Source organism: Coloeus monedula (genome assembly GCF_965178545.1).
Source record: "Coloeus monedula genome assembly, chromosome: 5".
Taxonomy (NCBI): Eukaryota; Metazoa; Chordata; class Aves; order Passeriformes; family Corvidae; genus Coloeus; species Coloeus monedula.
In genome coordinates this window covers 49,136,929-49,158,333 of record NC_138785.1, presented here as the reverse complement: position 1 = coordinate 49,158,333, position 21,405 = coordinate 49,136,929, and the positions used below count along the sequence as shown (strand labels likewise).

Below are 21,405 nucleotides of genomic sequence, written 5' to 3'. Positions count from 1 at the left end.
TCTCTCCATGAAGCAAGCTTAGTGGAAAAAAAAGAGATCAAAGAGACTAGAGATGAGCATAAGGAGTTAATTTGGAAAGGCCAGGGCAGGAAACGAAGTGAGTAGCACTGTGTGCTACTCAAAATCCCCTGCCTTCTAGTCCTCCATGCCTTGGAGAGCCATGGGAACACACAGTTATTAGGAGATCAAATTCTTCTGGATTCTTAATTTTTTTTTTAATCTACACACAGAATTAAGACAATGTCCCCATGAATGCAGTTAAGCAAAATACTTGAAAGTGGAACCAAAGACTGCAAGGTTATTGATTAGTAACATACTATCTCCGGATGTTTCTGATGGGCAAAGTATCTCAGTTTGGGATGGGATTTTTTTTGTTTTTGCGGGGTTTTATTTAAGAAACCTGTGGTATTTCAAATTTGTCTTTGAAAACCTTTTATCCTTTCCTCTTTACACAGAAAATACTATTCTACAATAGAATTCCAAGTAGTCACGCCTTGCGAATATACACACAGTCATACTGCTGTTGGAATGAACTACACTTACCAGAATAGAACACATATTTGGAAGTCCTAGAAGTGCCTCCCTGTATAATACCAAACCCCAAATATTTGAAAGATTAGAAATCCAGACCTAATCCTGAGTCACTATATGTCGCTGCATTAACACTGTAGTAGGGAAAAATACCACATCCCATACATACACATCTGCATATTACATGTGCATGTTATATGCATCTCGAAAGAGCTCATTCCAACATTATAAGAAAAGGCAAAAAGGCTTTACACTGTTTCATCTATATTTCCTGGAATTTCAGGTATCTCAAATATGATGATGAAAATATTTGTAGCATAGCACACTATGCTTTCTTGCTGTTCCTTGGCACAGTGATAATTGGCCAAGTTGCCAAAAGAATGAAATAAATAAACCAGTAATAGGATTCAAGTGTACATTTATACACATTTATTCTGAGTTTGGGGTACAGGGGGAGAACAAGAGAGAAATCTACATAAGGAAAATCATTTAGCAAACAGAACCTGCAAAAAGCCTGCACCATTCAAATGGCCGATGAGGTCACTACAGTCTAGGGGAGAGAAGAAAATACTGATAAATCAGTGATTTACTTTAAGTTTTCTCTATGACCTTACGAATAAGTTTTGCTTTGCGCTTTGGTGGGATTAAGAAAAAAGAAATGACAAGCAGTTCCAGAGAAACTGATTCGTTTTAATACGGTACCCTTGCTTTTCATGAGTTAGCAAAGCAGTATCAGGGAATCCTTCACTACCACTGACATGACGCATCAATAACATTTACTATGACATTAATAAAATGCACCTACCTTCATAGTAAAACAACTTTTTAAAAAGTCCTGATCCCAGTTAATTGTTGTTACTCTCTCTCAAAAATGCCACTGGAACTTTATTGCTATATAGAAAAACTGCTTCAAATTAGAGAAGAATTTATCCATTAAGACAGAAAAAGTTGTAACTGCAATTACATCCCAAGATCAGGAATGTACTTGCCACATACATAGTTTTAAAGAAACACAGAGTATACAAACGACAGACTTAACAACTGCAGTGACTCATTTCCAGCCTTGCTAAGCCTGATTATCACCAGTTGAAGATGTATTTTAAGTTTTCATACTGAGAGAATTTAGTGCATCTTCCTTAACAGGTTGAACAAAGGTTCTGATAAGAAACCAGTTGATTGCAACATGGAATGTACACAACAAAATAATTTATCAAAAACGGACACATTCCTTAGACCTCACAGAAACACATGGGGGAGCATGCCAACAGTATGCTCTGTAGTTTTTGAGTCAGAATTATTGAGCCAAATAAAATATAAACTTACTTTTTTTCTGATCCATTTTTTGTGACACAGATGGATGGGTAGGACTTAATACTGGCAGAGTGGTCATCCTCTCTGTGTTGTTAAAAGAAGCATCTGTAGACCACAAAGTCACCTCCTCTGCAGTGGCAAACAACCGGGTGTTGTCATCAGAGCCCTCTGCCAAAGCAGCATCATAGACAGGCTGATGATTGAGCACTGTGGTTTGAGTTGGGGGAGCAAAGGAATGTTCCTGGGAAGACTCTCTAAATATATTTGAGTTCTTGTTCATTTGGTCAATGTGGGATAAAGATGTGGTGGTCCAGGAAGAGGGCTGTGTGCTGACATCCACTGTGGGGGCAGTCTTGGAACTATTTTCAACCATGTTTGGCGAAAGATCATCAGACGTTTCAAAGTCACCATTAAATGTGAGGCCCTCGCTTCCATTTGAATAAAAGCATGTTTTTTCTAACACTCCTGCAAGAAAGGTGAAAAAACCACCAAAATTACCATCACCTGGAAGAATAATTGTTACCAGCTTGTTTTGGAAAGTTTATGATAAATATAATGACACAGATTTTAAAAATATTTTTATTTCAAAATCCGAATTAAAGACAACTAAATTTAAGAATTTTATGTAGCAACAAAATAACAGTAGCACATAAAACATGGTTGCTGTGGGATAAATAGAGAAACAAATGCTTCCATGAGCTTAAAATGTTTGATCGTATTTATAGTATGTCACTGAATATTTACATGTTCAAAACTACAGAGTGCAATTTCAAGGAACTCCAACACGATTCATTCTATCATTGTGTAAACAAGACGGACAATGCTATTTTTTTCTCCTTTTAAATTGCATCTTCTCTTGTTTTCATAGTACCACCATCATCAGAAATCTAATTCTGAAGCTTTAAGGGAATCAATACATTTTCAATATATTTCATATTCACTAATTTGTAAAATGGAAAGATGTACTGTTTTCTCTATATAGGATTATATAATTTAACAACCACTGCTAAATACAGGCCCATGAGTTCTTTGTCATTCTTCTCTGATACTGGATTTTAAATATACACTTGTTATCTAAAATTTCAGTCACTTGCCAGCTTTACGTTTTGACCATTTATTACATTATGGACAAAACCAGATTTTGCTTAGTTGCATGTGTTGAACAGTTGCGAGTAATTATAATTCACAAATCAAAACAGCTGCATAACAGTAAGTAGATGTATCCCAAAAGGATCAGGAATTTAAACTACGTAGTAAGAGAATTGATCTTTAACCTATTAATCCAAATAATAAAGAAGACATCTTAAACATATGTAGAATATATAACTTAATTATCTATAATAAAAACTACAAATACTATCTCAAAATTTTTAACCAAGTATATTAGAGTCATATTTAATGCTAGAAGAGAAACACCACTCTGTATTACAATATAAGAAATTTTTGGTAAAAAGGAAAAGCAATTTTTGCCACTGGCTGGTCATGTAAAAGAGCTTAACAATCATAATAAACACAGTTCATCTAGACTTGATTATAAAAAAAAATTTAAAGGAATCCTCAAAACATGAAGTCTCCCAAATGTTTCTAAGTACCTTGGCAACAATTGATAATAACTTTTCTTCATGTTAATTTGATCCTTCATTAGCTGCTTGGTACAGATGAACCCCACATGACCGGGGGGTTGGAATTAGATGATCTTTCTATGGTTCTATGACTCCTAAGTCTACAGAACACCCACCACCATCTCTCCTAGACTTCAGTTTGGTTCTTGCATTTACCAAAATGGCTGGTCGCACCATCACCTCTCAGTCAGGCTTTGTACACCCCCCACCACCCCAGGCTCTTTTCCTAGACAAACCTACCCCTCTGCCAACTCCAAGCACCACACAAGGCCCAAAGGATATCCTGAGCCCATTCCCATTACGGAATTCCTCGTCTCACTTCTTCATGCACTCTGCTGCTAGAATATATCAGTTAACTGGTCTGAAATTCAAGGACTGGGCAGGCAGAAATGTTTTTTAATCACAGCTACAAGTAACTAAAAATGCCAGAAGAATCCAACTGAAGTGATGTTGGGTTGGAAAGTTTTACAGGTAGGTATAGAAGAGAATAGCTGAGAAGGAGCAATGTCAGCATTTTCTTTTTACCTGAGTAAACTTTAAGTATAATAAATACAAACAAGAAGAAAAACTTGTGAAATTTCTGAAATATAGTGAATTTCAATGAAAGAGTTACCATTTGAGATTTACCATATCTTCATTTATCCAGCCTGGATTGTTTTGGCTCCAGTGTCACTAACTGTGAGTAAATCTTTATGTCTAACTTCTACTGGACAAACCCAGGGGAACTTTATATATATATAAATGTTAAGGTTTCTGGTTTTCCACCAGCAGATGTTCATATATCATTGGGGTTTGGAGAAATTTACTGTGTGTATTTTACAGAAGCAACTAAAAATCTCCCGCCTGCAAATTATTTAGGCAGCATTTTTTTTTGTTTGAATCCTCCAGTCAAACCAAACAGGAAGAATGAATCTGTTGCATTTTCACAAATGGGGACTAGTATTAATATGATTTGCTAGAGTCTAAGGAAGAGGGAGTGGTTGTGCTCAGAAATTGTGGTCACTTAAACGTAGCTTTATCTGGATGCCAGATATTTGTGTTCAAGTAAAGCGCTGAATCTCTAGAATTCAGAAGCCTACATTGTTTCAAGTTTCAAACTTAACTAGTGGGTTTTTTAAGTTTTCAGAAAGTTAAAATAATCTTTTTTAACTCCTTTGGGAAAGTGCATAGCATTTTTCCATAATTCAAGAATAGCTTAAGGTATTTTTTCACATTCTCTCTCCTCCTCCCTAGACTCCTCTCTTCTCCTCCACTCAGCATAAAAATAGAAAAAGTCTGTAAAATATTGGTCCCGAAGAGCTACTAATACTGATTTAAAATTAAAGTTAAAATGATTAGCTATTTATATATCACTCAGCAGAATAGGAGGCAATAAGACAGGTAATTTACAAGACAGGTAAACTCTTGAAAGATGTTTGAAAACCCCCTTTGGTTTAATACAGTGGTCAAATAAATACTGTGAAGCAGAATATTGAAGCTACCCACTGGATTCTATCCTCACTCAGACTTATTTCATTCTTTTTCTGTAACAACAAATAATACCTCTGTCTATCACTGCCATAAGGTCATTGACTTCTTTCACTGACATCCCCAAATGCTTGTTTGCTTCTTCAACCCATCTTTCCAACAATAGCAGGTTTTGTTCTATTTTTACAGTTTCCTAGTGATAACAACTCCTCTTCTTAACAGGGGGACCACACAATGAACCCCTTCTACACAAAAGGACTTCCTAATTGTATCATCTCAGCTGACAATGAGTAGTATTAAAATTCTTTTTAACATTTTTTCCCTCCAAAATAACATCAGCCTGGCTCAGGCACATATGCCCTTGAGGGAGGCAGGCATAGGCCTCTAGCATTCCCCACTTGCTAGTTCTAGATGACAATGCTTTTTCCACTTAGTTTGCAAGAGGTTTTGGTCACCTTCCTGAGTCACTTCATTCTTCCCCCACATTTTCCTCCTATCCTCTCATTTTGCCAACACACCACAGCAAATTTAGGCACCTCATTCCAGGCTGCAGGGTCCACTCTCTGGGCTGGGCTCCCACATGCTTTGATTTTCATCCTTCCTCCCACCCTTCCCCTAAAAATACTATTGTATACCTTAAATCTTAAATTAAGCTTACTGGATATGTTTTTATAGCATCTATTTTTAAATTGCAAGATACCTAAGAAAACAGAGTCATGCTTTAAAACAATCAGTTCTTTTTTAATCTCTTCAGTGAAGAGAAATTAATTACTCTCTGTCAATGTTTGCCAGCAGACATGCAATACATACAGAACATGCATTTTATTCATATATACAGGCACACTATCCAACTGTTCTTCAGACTTGACTTCATACAGAGCTGTACATAGTAAATCATAAGCCAGATAGTTAATTAGTTGAGAAATAGTAACCAATGTAACCATTTTTGGATTTGTGTCTCCAGCTACAGCTGGGCACGTCCACATGACAGAAACATACAGTATGCTGGCCTTCACTGTTCTTGGTACAAAACAGAGGTACTGGGACCAGACTCATTCAGCTCAAAGCAAAGCTTTCCAGCAGTTTTATTGATTATTTTCCAGTTGCTGTTTGTGTTGGGGAATGAATGTTTTTCTTAAATATGGACAGGTTTTTAAAAATGGACAGTTTACTTAGAAATGGACAGTTATCTAAGAAATAGTCACACTGTTCAGGCTAGTAAATTGAGATTCTGGCAGTGTAAGCTGTGGAAAATTTCTAGCAGTTCAGAGCAGGAAAGCTCAAAAAGACCAAGTGTGTTTAAAAGCTAATGAAACAGAGCAAAGCAGCCAACCAAAGTATGGGTAATGGATGGGGCAGTTGCTAAGGAAATAAAGCACTGCTTCACAACTACAACTGGCCAGCACATATGAATTGAGATTTCTCAGGGTCTGTACCTATGACTCTGAACTCTGGAGAAATGGGCACATTACTGATACTATGAAGGTCCTATAGTACACCAAACAATTGCACATCAGCTAAGATGTAGTAATAGACTTTCTTTTTATCTTTCTTTTTTTCTGTCTGTCTTTCTGTCTTTCCCCTTTGTGGAACTGTAAGTATAAAGCATTTTCCTTTCCCAGATAAATAACTGCAATGGGACACAATTATCCTACAATCAAAAAAAAATTTCATTTGGTATAATGCTTATTAGCATGTGAAGGACTTTCTAAAGTGGCTTAGAACACTCTCTCTCTCTGCAAGGAAAAGAACTTTTATTCCTTACAAAGTTTTCTTCTCCAGGTTGACAAGCACGCCATACTCCTAGTGAGAGACAGCAAAGTATGCAGAGCCAGAATGTAAGTACTTAGAGAAATCAAAGCAAAACATCTCAGACTGATATTTTCTTCTATGCGCCATAAAAGTCTCTTGTATCTTTAGTCAAAATAATGTGCATCTCTACTGACAGTTTGTCTTTTCTTTGTACACAGTTCTAACAAAATTACTTTTTCAAGGCTTTGGGTCTTGAATCCTCAGATAGTAAATAATTTTTGGAAGATTGATTAATGTTGTATTCTGAAAACAGGGCCCCATGACATCTCAAGTAGGATATTCTCCATTACTACAATATAACTGTATTGCTCTTCCTGTCTCCTTCCACCCACATCAAGTTTTCTGTTTCTTCAACATCAGAGCTTGCAGTGATGTGCAGGCAACAACAGAGATGTAGGGAAAATGCATAGAAAAGTTCTCAGGTGCACACACATTTTTTCATGTGTATATGCCTTAATTAAAAAATATTACAGAAGGAAAAGAATAATTACCTAAAAATTTACCACAGGAAACAAAATATATTCTAGCAAAATATAAAAGGCCTAGTTTCCTAATGAGTTAATTGCCAAAGTTAAATAAAAAAAGTTCATAAGGTTCTAAACTATATACTGGAGCTTTCTATTTGTTTTATGCACCAGTGAAAGATACTAGGATGACAACCACAGGATTTAACTCCTCTGTTTTGTGAAAAAAATAAAAACATAATTTCCTATATATTAAATAATTTCTATTAGTTGGTCAGTACCATCAACTTATTTCTTATACTGTAAGACTTCATACCAATATTAGAAGTCAGTTATTATTGACTGAAATGACGTACTATTCTGGATATAGTGTATTCTGTTACTAAAACAGACTATATTATATTATACACACTTTAAAAATGTCCACAGCATTACTTCATCTAATTCTGGTCATCAAATATATTTGCTTCTAGGCTATGAACGTACAGAAAATGAAAGCTGCTGAGAAGAATAGTAAATTATAATATGTTAATTCAAACGCTGCTTCTGAAGGGACCTTTGCCAGTTTTAGACTTGGGTTATAACACCAAGCCTTGTTCTTCACCCTACACTAACTGCATTGACTTAAGAGGAGATAGTCACGATTTTTGCTATGTAAGTAAGATCAGAACAGGCCCTGTTTCCCAGAGGATTTCATACATTTTAATGATAGGTTGATACATGCCTCAGGGGCAGACTGAGTAGAGCTGATGTTAAAACACCTGCTTTTTTATCTGCTTTCTCACCAAAGAATGAAACTCTAGGACAGAGGATATGAAATATACAGATGGAATGCTAGACGTAAGGAAAGTAAATTTAACAGCTTCATATTTCCTAATTGCAAGACTTACTTGATCTTAATCCATTTCAGACTGTTCTTAGTTCAGAGATACAACCCAAGACTTACTTGTCAGTCATAACATTCACTAGCTTTGGGGGGTTTTTGTACTTCCTTGACTTAAACTAAATGGAAAGAACAGGCCTACAATGTCTTGTTGCATATCCTTTACAGACTGAATCGAGAAAACAGATTTAAATTGTCATGATTTTGACAGTGCTTTTGAGATATGTTTAGTTTCTTCCTATGCTTGCTAACTGTTTGGCTGTTTGATGCATATTGGAATTGGAGTGTTTCAAATAGGAAAATAGATTTATATCTGGATATCTGGGTACTGGATACATTACCCCACTCATTTCAGATGTGCTTCTGAAGTACTTAAGGAAGGTCAACTAGAAAATATTCTCACTAACAAAAAGAAAAAGGGAAAAATCCCCAAACCACTCAGCACTGTAAACAGGTTTTTTTACTTTTTTTCCCTGAAAAAAAAAAGCTTTAATTGCTAGGATTACTACTGCTTAAATGCTAGTATTACTGTCTTTTTCATGTTGTAGTTGAAGCAATTTAATAATATGTCAGCTTTTCTAAAGGTAACAAAGGGAAGACTTTAAAAAATTGATGGTAATAAGTTAGCACTTTTTAATTATGTAAAACACACACAAAATTACTTAACAGACTAAACCATTATGAAATCTAAGATACCTTGAACCAGTTTCCACAAAACATATTTGGAGTTCTGCATTGATACATATTTCATGTGTAGAAGAAATGAACATGGTTTTCCTTAGTTAAACAGTAATATTTTGTATGCTGTTCAGAAAGATTTGTGGCTATTTATAAATTAAATTTCACCTGAAAATAAGAATCAGGTTTGCATATAAACAAAATGGATAAATAGTCCATTCCACTGACAGTGGTCTAAAGTTATAACAAGAATATCTTTTGTGCTTATAAAATGACTGCTGAAAACTACCTACATTTTACATGTTCAAGGTAGTGTGTTCCTCAAAAGTCTGCCTTGAGAAAATCAGAAAATGTTTCCTCATGGACACTTTGAATATGTTTTAAAGATGGAAATCTAAATGACATATTTATTTCTCTGCAACAAACAGTCACTAGGTAGATTCGTTTGTTAGGTAGGTATGCTAAGATGTATGTCTAATGTCCACAATTACATTAGTACTTGAGAATGTGGTCTTAGTTTTAGTCTCCTTAATTTAAAAAATGTCTGTTTAATTAAAAAAGCACTCACCTACAAAGGTAAGCAGGATCACCAGCAAAAGGATAAGGGCACAGATGCATGGAATCAGTATCAGGAGCAGCAGTCGAAGGAACTTGGCAGAAGCCAGTTTCTGAGAGCAACCATCCCCCATATTATCCTCATCTGTTCCTAAGACCTGAAAAACAAAAAAGCAGTTTTATCTTTCTGGTGTCCATCAGTAACTCCTATGTTTTCAGTAGCAGTCCTCCTTCCTTATTACACAGCTACATGATTTAAATACATGCTGTAAATGGCTTATAGATTCTTAAAGACAAGTTGTGTGTAAATTTTCTTTCTGGTGGACAGTCTAGCACAATCCATATAATTTAGTTAACCTTACCCAATATCCACAGACTTGCAGCTTCATTGAAATTTCTAAACATTTCTGATGAACTCAAGTTGGATAGGCATTTCATTTTTAAAAAGTGTAAAATACATAATAAACTTAAGGAATAAGGCTAAACACAAATTACCTTATAATTAAAATAATGCATTACTAATTATTCAAGAGCTTCATGTTCTTGTTTCTTTTATTAAGGAATCAAGGCACTATTATAATCTTTGTTTTGGGTGACAATAGAAGACATGCACAAAAATGCTGTCTGATTTTTTTTAAGTACTATATAAAATTATAACTTAACAGTATTCTGTAGAGTTTGCAAATCACATTTTCTGTTCTATGAGTGGAATACAAAAGAACAGAGAAAAACTATTTTCTGAATTCAATTGAGCTGCACAAACTACAAATATCCAAACCCTTTCAAATGCCTAAACATGTATTTTATATTTTTTAAACCTAACTCCATCAAGACTATGATCTCATATACTGGAGAAATGTCATACTTTTTAAACAGAAACAAAAACAAAATTCCAAATTAATATTTAATAGTAAGATTGAAACTGTTATCAAGCTCCTTTATTTGAAAATGACTAATAAATAAAATTTTCCATGTGATAAGGTGAAATTGGATGATAGGTCTATTAATTCCAGACAGTGTCTTCCCAAAGGATGACTAATAGTTTATCCTCTTTGTCAGGAAGATCAATCACGTCAAAGTTGGTTGTGTCAGAACACAGGAGTAAATGCATCCATTACCCTGACAGCCTCTCCCCAAAGAACCTCGAGAGACTGAAGTCTACAACATAAATAATATTAGTCTTGTAAATGCCAGTCTCTGTGGCTTATCCCTCTGGCTGGCTCTGCTGAACATGCCTTTCTGTAAAGAGCGGATCATCAGACTGACTGGCACAAACAGAAGCTGAACTATTGTCAGAGACTGAAATATTATATTTTATGACTTAAACATTTTCTTAAAAGACTTTTAAAACTGTATTACAAAAGCTGCAGAGAAGACTACCACACCCTGAATGGGGCCCTGAGGCCTGACACTGCTCGCTGATGAAGATAAGATAAAGCAACAACTCAGGGCTGGGGACATTCACTGAGCACAGGCTTAACACCTCCAAGGTGGAGACCACAGCCCCAGGGCTATCAGCTGCCAGGCTCGAGCAGACCCTTGCACCAAAGGGTGGAGGGAGGAGAGGCTTTGGGTATCTGGGAAAAGCCTCTGGTCAGAGGGGCAGTGACTGCCCATCCTCCACTGTGCAAAGGAGCCCAGCTGAGGGGTCCTCGCCAGGGGGGAGGAAGCTTCTCCACAGCAGAAGGGGCTCAAAGGGGTCCCCAGACCCTGCACCAGAGCACCAGAGATGATGCAACAGACCCTCAGTGTTGCAAGGGACAGTGTCAAGCTGGCCCTTGCAAGAAAGACACATGGGCGTTCCCACCTGGCCCACAGCGTGTATTAATCCACGGGATTCTGCACTCTTGGGTGTGTGGTGTGGCAGTGTGTGGCAGTGTGGTGTGGCAGTGTGGTGCGGCAGTGTGGTGCGGCAGTGTGGTGCGGCAGTGTGGTGCGGCAGTGTGTGGCAGTGTGGTGCGGCAGCGTGGTGTGGCAGTGTGGTGTGGCAGTGTGGTGTGGCAGTGTGGTGTGGCAGTGTGGTGTGGCAGTGTGGTGTGGCAGTGTGTGGCAGTGTGGTGTGGCAGTGTGTGGCAGTGTGGTGTGGCAGCGTGGTGTGGCAGTGTGGTGTGGCAGCGTGGTGTGGCAGTGTGGTGTGGCAGTGTGGTGTGGCAGTGTGGTGTGGCAGTGTGGTGTGGCAGTGTGTGGCAGTGTGGTGCGGCAGTGTGGTGTGGCAGTGTGGTGTGGCAGTGTGGTGTGGCAGTGTGGTGTGGCAGTGGGGTGTGGCAGTGGGGTGTGGCAGTGGGGTGTGGCAGTGTGGCCACGGCAGCAACGGGGGACCCTCACCACCAGCAGAGCGGATGGAGGGGAGCAACGAGATGTTGTTGGGACCCTCGGATGGGTGATGTGCTTCCACCTAACCCCTGTCACCCCTCCCTGTTCCCCCACCCCCCACGCACACTTCTTTTTTCCATTTCTTTCTCTCTTTCTTTTCTCTTCCTTTCTCTTTGCCTCTCTCCTATTAAATAAAATACAGCAATTTTTTGGCAACAACATATAACCTCGTTTGGTTTTAATCTCGTTTCTGGGAATATTTTGAACCTTCTAAGTTCTTTCTGGTTTGTGCTCAGAGACTTAGCTTGCTTTGCTCTCCTGGGTCTAAACCGGACTGTAACAACTATTTCTTAAGGAATTGCTGCAAAGAGACTGGATTTATACCACCCCAAAACCTCACTGCCCGTTCACTGCCTTGAATGAGAAGCCTATAGGCAAAAATAGGATTTGCAGAATAATTTTCCATCATTCTGCAATGTTTCTTGTTCCAGCATGGCACAAAGACTATGTGGAAGGAAATTTTCCTAGCTGATAATAGAATTATCAACTATTCCTGATACACCTGGTTACTGTACACTGCAGACCCTCTACAGACAGCAGAAATGAAGAAAGCTGCATTTGTGAAGTTGTATGTATCTCTTCTGACACTGCTAAGCATCATGTCATCTGACCGCTTTGAGACTCATCCTGTGCAGTGTCCCGTTCGACTTCTTTTCCTAATTCCACTGTTCAAAATAAAGATATTAATACTGAAAATGCATATGGTACTGGTATAGAGTGAGCTGCTAGCAGTATCTCACTTGATAATCCTCCTCCTATTCCAGTGATTCAGTCTCAACACAGTCCTACTACCAAGTTTATCTAGCAAGCAGGATGGTAAACTTAAAGATGTTGAATTTATCTGAAAATCCGAAACAGCAGCTCAGGATGAGAATAAAGAGTCTGTTTGTTGAAACAGCCTGAGTGAGATGACAAGGTCTGTAATCTTATCCTCATTTTGAACAAGAGAAATATAAATAATATTGGAGACAGTTAATTAATTGTCAGAAGTTTTTCTTAATCAACAGCTTATTCAGAAGTTATAAATGTTTCAAACCAAGATTTCACCATATCTCAGCTTAATTACTGTCCTTATCCACAAGTGACATCTAAAACATTCAGGCACAGACAAAGTTAAGGATTTAGGTGAATATTAGGAGCCTTAATGCATGTGACATTTAGACAATACCTGTTTGACTTCCTGCAGTCAACAGTTGTCTACATTTTCATATTAAAGTCTTCAGTGTCTGCCTGACATTTTGCCTGTGGTAATGCTGGAGTACAGCAGCTTTAGCTGCTGTACTCATAGCAGGCTTCCCTGAATTCCACAACCTTGGTTTGCACAGCCTGTGTTAGGCCCCCTTGTGAGTTCTGAGCACAGGTAACGGAGGAATGACACAACTCTGCTATGAACACAGATCTCCCAAAACACTACCATAACTACTTCTGAAAGCACAGACAACGGTGCAGTAGATGAAGCACTCACACAGGAAACAGGGTAATTGAGTTCAATACCCTCTTTGGCCTGAAGAGGTTAAAAATTAGATCTACAACTCAGTAGACTTCCACAACCACATGAGCACAGACTCCTCTTGGATCAGAGCAAGCCATCCCTTGAAATAACGATATTCTGTAAAAAAGAACCCAGTTCTTCTGGGCCAGACAGTAAGGGGCAGGACCATCACTACACAGCCCAGTGATCAGGGCACTTGGGAGCTGATTCTTAGTTTCTTCAAGACAAACAAACTTTAGATACAGCTCATTTTCCTAAAGAAATTACTCCCAACCAAGATGCACTTCTTGCAAGTCCCAAGAAGAAGTGTCCAACTCTACCCAGTGTAATACAAAGTAAATTCTGACCCATGACTCCACAGAGAGTTTGTCTTAGGAGTAAAAACTTACCAAGAAAATTTTATTCTCAAATAATTGAAAAACCATTCAGAAATAGTATTCATCATCACTTTTTGGTTCTTTTTGTGAGGAGGGAGTGATATTGAATATTCTGGAGGTACATGAGTTCTTAATAATCTCAAGCACAAGTGTTTAACTGAGAGCAGTTACCACCACTGTTGTACATATGCCTTAGAGTTAACCTAGCAGAAACATTAAATGTGTGCCAATTAAAGCAGTGAGCTTCTGGTGATCCTCTGTTTCTGTGAGAAATGTTTTCTAAAGTCTACTGGCATTGTGAATACTACTCACTTTACATAAATACTCAATACTAAATGAAAACATCAAACATTTTCTTTCTTCTCCGTTCCTGAAAACAATAAATCTCAACCTTCGTATTGACAACTCACTGACACAGATTTTAAAATGGGCTGTTGTATCCAAATTTGCTTTCAGTGGCTGCTCCAGAAAATAATGTTATTTTGTTAAAGACATGCTTCTCTAAGCACCATGATTTGCTTGTTCTGTAGAACAGCAAAGTAAATATTTATAGGCAACTAAACAGCATGTTGTATTTTTCCTTTCTACAGGAAAAGACCTCATGAAGAGCACTACACCTGTTTAAATCATCATCAGTGACCATGCAAACATAAGCTTAATTTTTCCAGTTTTCCAATTCTACCATTTTCCATCACTTGAACATCTACATGAGTTTTTTTCTGTCAATTTCTGTGATGAATATGAACTAAAACTAGAGACAGGGCTACTGGTTCCTATATCAACAATGAGAATTTAATAAAGTGTCCTATAGATAAACATGAATGCATTACATCTACTGTTTATGTATTCCCTGAAAGTGTTTCTTTTCTTCTTGCCACCAAATGTTGCAATACACAAAGAATACATGCACCAGCTTAAAGTGCTCTAGTATGACAATGGTATCTGCATAAACATCAGACATGCTCTGTTCTCTCAGTTCTAATAAATAATGGAATAGAGGCACAAATAATAGACTAAAGACATAAATAATGGAACCTGGAGATAAAAGAGGGCCTATGGAAGGAAACAGGGGTGCAAAATACTTATTCCTTGGCTCACTTCAAGCTTTTAGGTTAGTGGCCGAGATAAGAAACCAGTCTCCCTCAACTATCTGTGTAGTTAATAGTTTCTCTGACTCATTCTCTAAGACTATAAGCGTGAGGTACCTGGTAGATACATATTTATCTCCCTTTACAAGGGAAGGACAAGAAGATTCAAAAGCGGAATCCTTGAGGGCCCACTGAAAGAAATCAACCCTGAATGCTAAAGATTTCTGCATAAAATTGATTTAGTCAAAAATCTATAGCACTGGACCAAAGCATATTCTCAATACTTGAAGAACACTGGTGAAAGTTCTCTTCCTACCACTCTTGTTAGAAAACTCAATTCAAGGAATATTTTTCTGAATTCAGTACTATGTGCACTACAGTTAGAAAATATGGGTGTTGGGGTTTTAAGGCAAGAAGTCACTTGCTTTTAATACAAACATGTTTTGTATTTAACAAGAATATAGTCAGAAGAGAGGATGCCTAAAAACATCAGATAATTTCTTCTGACAGCTACAAACTTCTTTCCCCAATGAAATTACATTAACCACTGCTTGTCTGAGTGGCATTCTTTCAGTAATGACTGCGATAAAGGAAATAGACTAAAAAGAAATTCTGCACTAATTTCAGTACAGGTTTTTGAAAAATTCTAGGCTTATCTAGGACTGCTGGATCAGACTGCTCAGTTTCTTTTCTGGAACCACAGAGGCAGAAAAAAGTAAGATGGAAAAAAGTGTGTAGTCCCATCTGACTACAAAAAGACTAAAAATTCATTGGACCAAAATTCACAGCTTATTTTCTGGAAGACGTGGAAAGAATCTGATCTCATGGCTGTCATTTCAATAACATGCCTGTCATATTAAAGCAGAGAAATGACAGATTACATTAAGATTTATGGGTGAAAAGCCTATGGTAGCATGCAATTTTCCTTTTAGATATTAAAAGTGTCTAAGTTCTTAGTCCATAAAACAGCCTGAATCATGGTATAAGCACTTGACAAAAATATCTCCTGCTGTTGTCACCACAGAACTAACAGATGTTCTCCTGATAAAGAGGTATCATTAGGGCTAATTGCCTACTGTCAGTATCTTCTGTGCATGATGGGTCTCTACACAGAAATGTAGAAGACACCTCTTAGATCAGAAGCATTAATATATCTTGAGCAAGCCATACACCAAAGCATTATGTAGTATTTTTCTGGAAAGAAGTACTACTATGAAATGCAGAAAGAATGTCATTAGCGAGGAGTAAACAGGTGACCTTGTAGAAGTCCTCATAATGCCATTGAGGAATCTGCTATCCAGCCAAGCTATAAACATGTAAGATTACAAAAACCATCTGTAGTTCTTCCCATATCCTTGATATTGTTCCTCTTCTAATGCTGAAGCAGCACTCAGTTGTGAGCTCCTGTGATTTCATCCTCTCTTATGATGCTGGTCTTAAATCTCTAGATACCGGACTGACATGACCATACCAGCCATTATAGCTTTCCCTTTGCCATTAAAAGAAGATGGTTCCCACTTGCTATGGCTACAGAGCAAAAACTGAACATGTGAAGTGTCAATGTTTAAGCACAAAACACCATATAAATATAAATTTAACCATACTCATTCTTACAGCCTTTTCAAATCAACTCATAATATTCAAATGCCTGGAAATGAGTAACAGAAGCTGAAAATGGTCTACATTTTTCATCAGTTCTGTCCTGTTTATGTGAATATTAGGAGTCAGCAATGCGCCTCCATTTGACTACTTTTTTGTCAAAAAAATATTACACCATACTTTAATAGTCATTGTAACACATAGAAAGTATAAGATAAATCCTCCAAAGGTACAAAGTCACATGCTAAAAAACACAAACGGGCAAAAAGTTGCAAAATGTTTCATTTTCAGTGTTAGAGGAATTAGAAACCCAAACTGAAATGGACCCTGAAGAAAGAATGTTAAGGTGGCATAAGAAACTGGATACTAAGTAGCTTTTGTCTGCAAATACAAGCAGTACCCAAATGCTGGTGTACACAAATACGAGAACAGAAGTGTCAGAGTTATTCTAAATGGAAATAGTGCCATTTAGAGGAAAAAGACTTCTCATGCAGCAAAGCAGCAAAAAAACCCCAAACACCTTTTCACAGCAAGGCAGGAAAAAACTCAAACAACCCTTTTCACACAGCAAATCAGCAAACATGAAAAGCAAGTTATTATCATATAATTGTTATTTTCCAATTAAATGCACTATTTTCCTGGTAGTTCAAGTTCACTGTAATCTTGTAACTTCTCCCAAGGAATTCCACATCCTCAGAAAAATTACAAATTGCTGACATAATTCATTAGAAGCTCATTTTGATCATCAGATCTCCTTTCCCTGCCATGAAATTAATCAATCTGAAATACACAGTAACCCAGTAAGGGAGATGTCATATAAAGCTGGTCATATCTTTCCAAAATAAGTATTTGGTTGGTGCTGGACACTTTTGATTGAAGCATAAACCTGAAACACATTTGATCCTCCTGATGTACATTTCACTTAAAATAAGTACAGTGTAACTGTGTCAGTGATGTTTCATCTGTGTTGAAGAAGATGCAAGGTATAAAATAAGGTGATTTTTTGCTTTTCAGACTACCACAGAGACCCACTGTCCAATTCTGTTCAGGAGACTTTTCAAGCTGTTTTTAATCCACTTTGAGAAGTGTTGCAAAATCCAAATTGGGCATCACCAGAAGTCAGTCACCAACTCAAGTCACCAAGACTTAACAAATATTTGTGTGATACCCTTTCCTTCATTTCTGTTGCACAGATTTGGGGTTCTAGACTCCTGACAATCTCAGCAGTTTTGTGAGCCACTGAAACAATTTTGGAACTAAGAAATGGAGCAGATATGCAGGAGAAGCTCAGAAGGGACAAGGTGACATTCAGGTATGTCTCTCACTACATTCAGTGACAACACTGTTCTTACGCAGCTCCAGCTTCGGTTTGAGTGAGCCAGTGGAAAGTTTGCTGAGACCAAGTCCAGACGCACACCTACGGTGTTCCACTTACCTGCGTGTGGGAGACCCTTCGCTGCCACCTGCCAAGCCGGACCTCCTTTGGCGTGTGCCTGCTGTGCTGTCCAGTGGGACCACAGATACTTCCTGCACAAGCCACCCTCACTCTGCATTTCTAGCTGAGGTACAAGCAGCTATCAGGGCCACCAATACACACTTCCAAATCTGCTTTTGTCTGGGATGACAGATGAATGCTGTGCTGCTGGTGGTGTTGCCAGCACGCAAGTTGTTGTCTTTACAGTGGATGCGCAATTGAGAGAGCCTGCTTCTGGTGCAACTTCTCTTTCGTAATTCATTCTTCCCTTTCTGAAGGCTTTGAGGGAGGTAGAAACAAGTTGGCCATTCAGACATAGGCACTGCAGCCAGGCAATTTGGAGTACTGAGTTTATTCTCATTTCATCTAGTTCTTTAGGGAAAGAATCCACCGTTCTATTCTGGCAATGCAGTGGATTGCCAGAATGGATCAAGGAAAGGCACCTTGAAAAACATCTATTTGTTATCAAAATAAATAGAAATAAATAATTTAATAATTTGTCTCCCTGAAAATATTTTATTTAGAAATCAGAAAGTTAATGACAAGAAAACTATTGATCTTGATTCTCTGTTACAGATCCTTAACATCTCACACAAAAGATGGAAGCAGAAAAGAAAGGATTTTCTTGGATTCCGTGTGTGATACCAATAACTGTTCTCCATCTCATTATGGATAAGAATTAGACACACCATTAGCCAACATATACAACCAATACCTATCAGTCTTCCAAATTTGAATTAGAAGACAGGGAAAAAAGGATATTTATCATTACTAGAGAACAGCAGTATCACTCTTAAATACCAATATGTTGCAATTCCTTAATTTTTAAAGAGAAGTGGTGCTGAATAATGATTCTACTTTGGCATAAATGTTAATTGTTTATGTATTTATTTATATATTGTACATCTTTACAATTATTTAGAATTTCACTGATGTAAACTTGCAACTACTATGGGGATACTTCCCACATTTATGATGGAACTTTCCTGAATTTTCAAGAATGTTCAGATTAACAAATAGTACAGCTGATGGCAAACTTACTACAATTCTAAGCTCTCTCTTCTTTATTACTCACAGCTGGTGGCAAAGATGTGTGGTGTTGCCATACCTCATAAGATGAGCAAGGTTCAGTAAACATATGGAAGATAGCAAATATTTTTTAAAAACTGAAGTGTGTATGAAAGGCATTAATTTTAACGATTAGACTCTGGTTAGCATTATCCGATATTTCTCAATGCCAGAACACGAACATCCATTCAGCCCACTTCAGCAAGCAGGGGGAGATTATTTTGGGGAAATTACTCTTTAACTAATGCAGAATTCATGCTCTAGGGGTTATTAGTTTTCTTTAAATTGCTATGGCTTGCAAAAATTACTCATGAAAGTTTCCACAGTGCCACGCTGTTTTTCTGAGCACACGGAGAGACTATTCTAATGCTTTCCTGACTACCCAGATGTTCATTGCATTGAGCTAAGCACACTGCACAGTGATGGCAAGCCTCTGGCTACACATGGTGGAGAATCACAACCCAGCAGGCAGGGAGTAACACAGCACCCTCTTCAGGTTCCTGCCTTGCTGGGAATTCAATGAGCAGATGACTGCAGAAGAACCATTAGCACCAGAAAGAAAAATTGGAAACCATTAAAAAACCATAAAAAATTCTTAGTGGCCTACCTTCTGACAATAAAAAGATTTGGAAAAAAAAACAAAAAACATTTTGAGGTGGTGGAGGGATAGTTTTAGAGGAAAACCTCCTCTTAAAAGAATCATTCAAGCCTGGAAAACTACAAAGGGCAAAAAGAAATCCTGCCTATCCTGTGGCTCCCATTCAGTGTATCAGTCCCCTGAGTAGAAATCCCATCAGAAGCCCTATCCCACACAAGGCAGTTAGAGTTCATAATTGGACATACGTTTTCTTCCTGTTAATGCCTCATCAGTAGGCTTAACCCTCTGAACTTGGAGGTGACCAGTACATCATGTCTGTGCCATGCATATTGCAGATTATACAATTACTTAACTCATTTAAAATCAGAAGCTTTCAATTACATTAACTGGATGGTAAACTAGAACGCAAGATAAAAAATTGCAGGAATCTTCTTAGAAGCATTTGTCTCTTTATGCTTCATGCATTTCTTATTAATTTTTCACTAAAATGCGTAATTCTTTTTAAACTATAAACATCTGCCTAGAAGAAATTAAAATTTAGGATCTGAATGTATAATGTTAACTTTACTGACTTTTTTCTGAATTGTGAATAAAAAGATACTAACCCTTGGACCAAAGATAAGGCCAACAGCAATATTAATCAAAGGAAAGGACACGATTTAGTGTCAAAGCAAAGCCTTATCTGTTCAGCGTAGCTGGATTTTTATTTGACCTCTTCCCAAAGATGCAAATGGACTTACACAATGTCTCAAAGGTCGATAGCCTACTACCTAAAAAATTTAGAGGTGACTCATTCATTTTTCAGTAGGATACCTCTTTGTTCAGAAACACGTAATCTTTGAACATTTTGTTTCAGTGAAAGAAAATAAAGAAAAGAAGGATATTTTTTGAAACTACCAGGACATTGTGACAGAAATAACTGGAGAGATGACTAGAGATTAAACCTATTCAATAATGCTGAACTTGCAAAAAAATGAGCTGATACAGAAAACTCAAGATTAATTGGGTTAACAATGCACTTATATTGGTGTATATATTTGACTTTGATATGATATTGAAGTTTTATGGATCACATAAAGATTTATGGGATAAAAACAACCATCTAAGTCACTGAAACAATAACAATCTGGTGCATTATTTTGCTAAATAAGAAAAACCCTACTGTGTTTATGGCTAGGAATATTCAATTTGCCATCCCTAGAGCAGATGTCAGGTTTCCTTCCATTCATATTTTCTTTGTACAACTTCAAGAGTAATAGAATAATCCTATCTATGATAAGGAAAAAGCAAGTGGAAACCATCTGGATTCTCAAACCATCCAGAATACCATCAATGCTATTCCATATCTCTTACTTTATAGGGAAAAAGATTTGTTAACAACTTTTAAACACATTCAATCTTCATTTCAGACTTCCTTTCCAGACTTGTCTACATGCACTACAAATTATTTAAACTAACACCCTTAAAATGGCTGAGCAGGGACAAAACAAAGCTTTAGAAAAGGCATTTACTACTAAATTCTTTGTTACATAGATGCTATATATCAAAAAGCAATCTGAGAAAAAAAATAAAAAGAGAAGAAGAAAGATAGCTACTTACTCTACAGTTCCTAATATTCTTTCAGATATATTATCCATTTAGATAGTATTTGCAGATGCACAGAACAAGCATCTTTCAAACAATAAAGTATCTCTCAGCAACATCTGTCCCTCAATACTGTGTCGTGGCAAAAATGCACAGGTTGTTAAGGCAAGGTGGGCTCAGCTGTCTGTTTCTTCGTGGAGATGTGAAAATGCAGGAGGTTGGGAAAAGCCTGAGAACTGTAGCATGTGCTGCTTCTCTAATCTCCAGGTGACACTGGTTTCGGGACAATTTTAGCACAGGCAAAATAATCCACCCAGCAAAAAATTTGACAGCAAAAGCAACAGCAATGGAAGACATCTCCATGTTGCTCCACTGTCCCATGGAAGTCTGGAGAAGACATAATTGCGTATTACAGCTATATGCTGTACT

The 21,405-nt window shown here is 37.5% G+C and overlaps 1 protein-coding gene across 1 annotated transcript in view; it reads right to left on the bottom strand.

The window, feature by feature from the left end:
• Window positions 1-21,405, bottom strand: part of CORIN (corin, serine peptidase) — a gene marked incomplete at both ends in the record, with an annotated part of 118,884 nt that overhangs the window by 90,579 nt on the left and 6,900 nt on the right. The window contains 2 exons of the mRNA XM_082281315.1: window positions 1,855-2,307; window positions 9,337-9,481. Of these exons, the coding sequence (XP_082137441.1) occupies window positions 1,855-2,307; window positions 9,337-9,481 (598 nt within the window). The remainder of the gene's footprint in view (window positions 1-1,854; window positions 2,308-9,336; window positions 9,482-21,405) is intronic.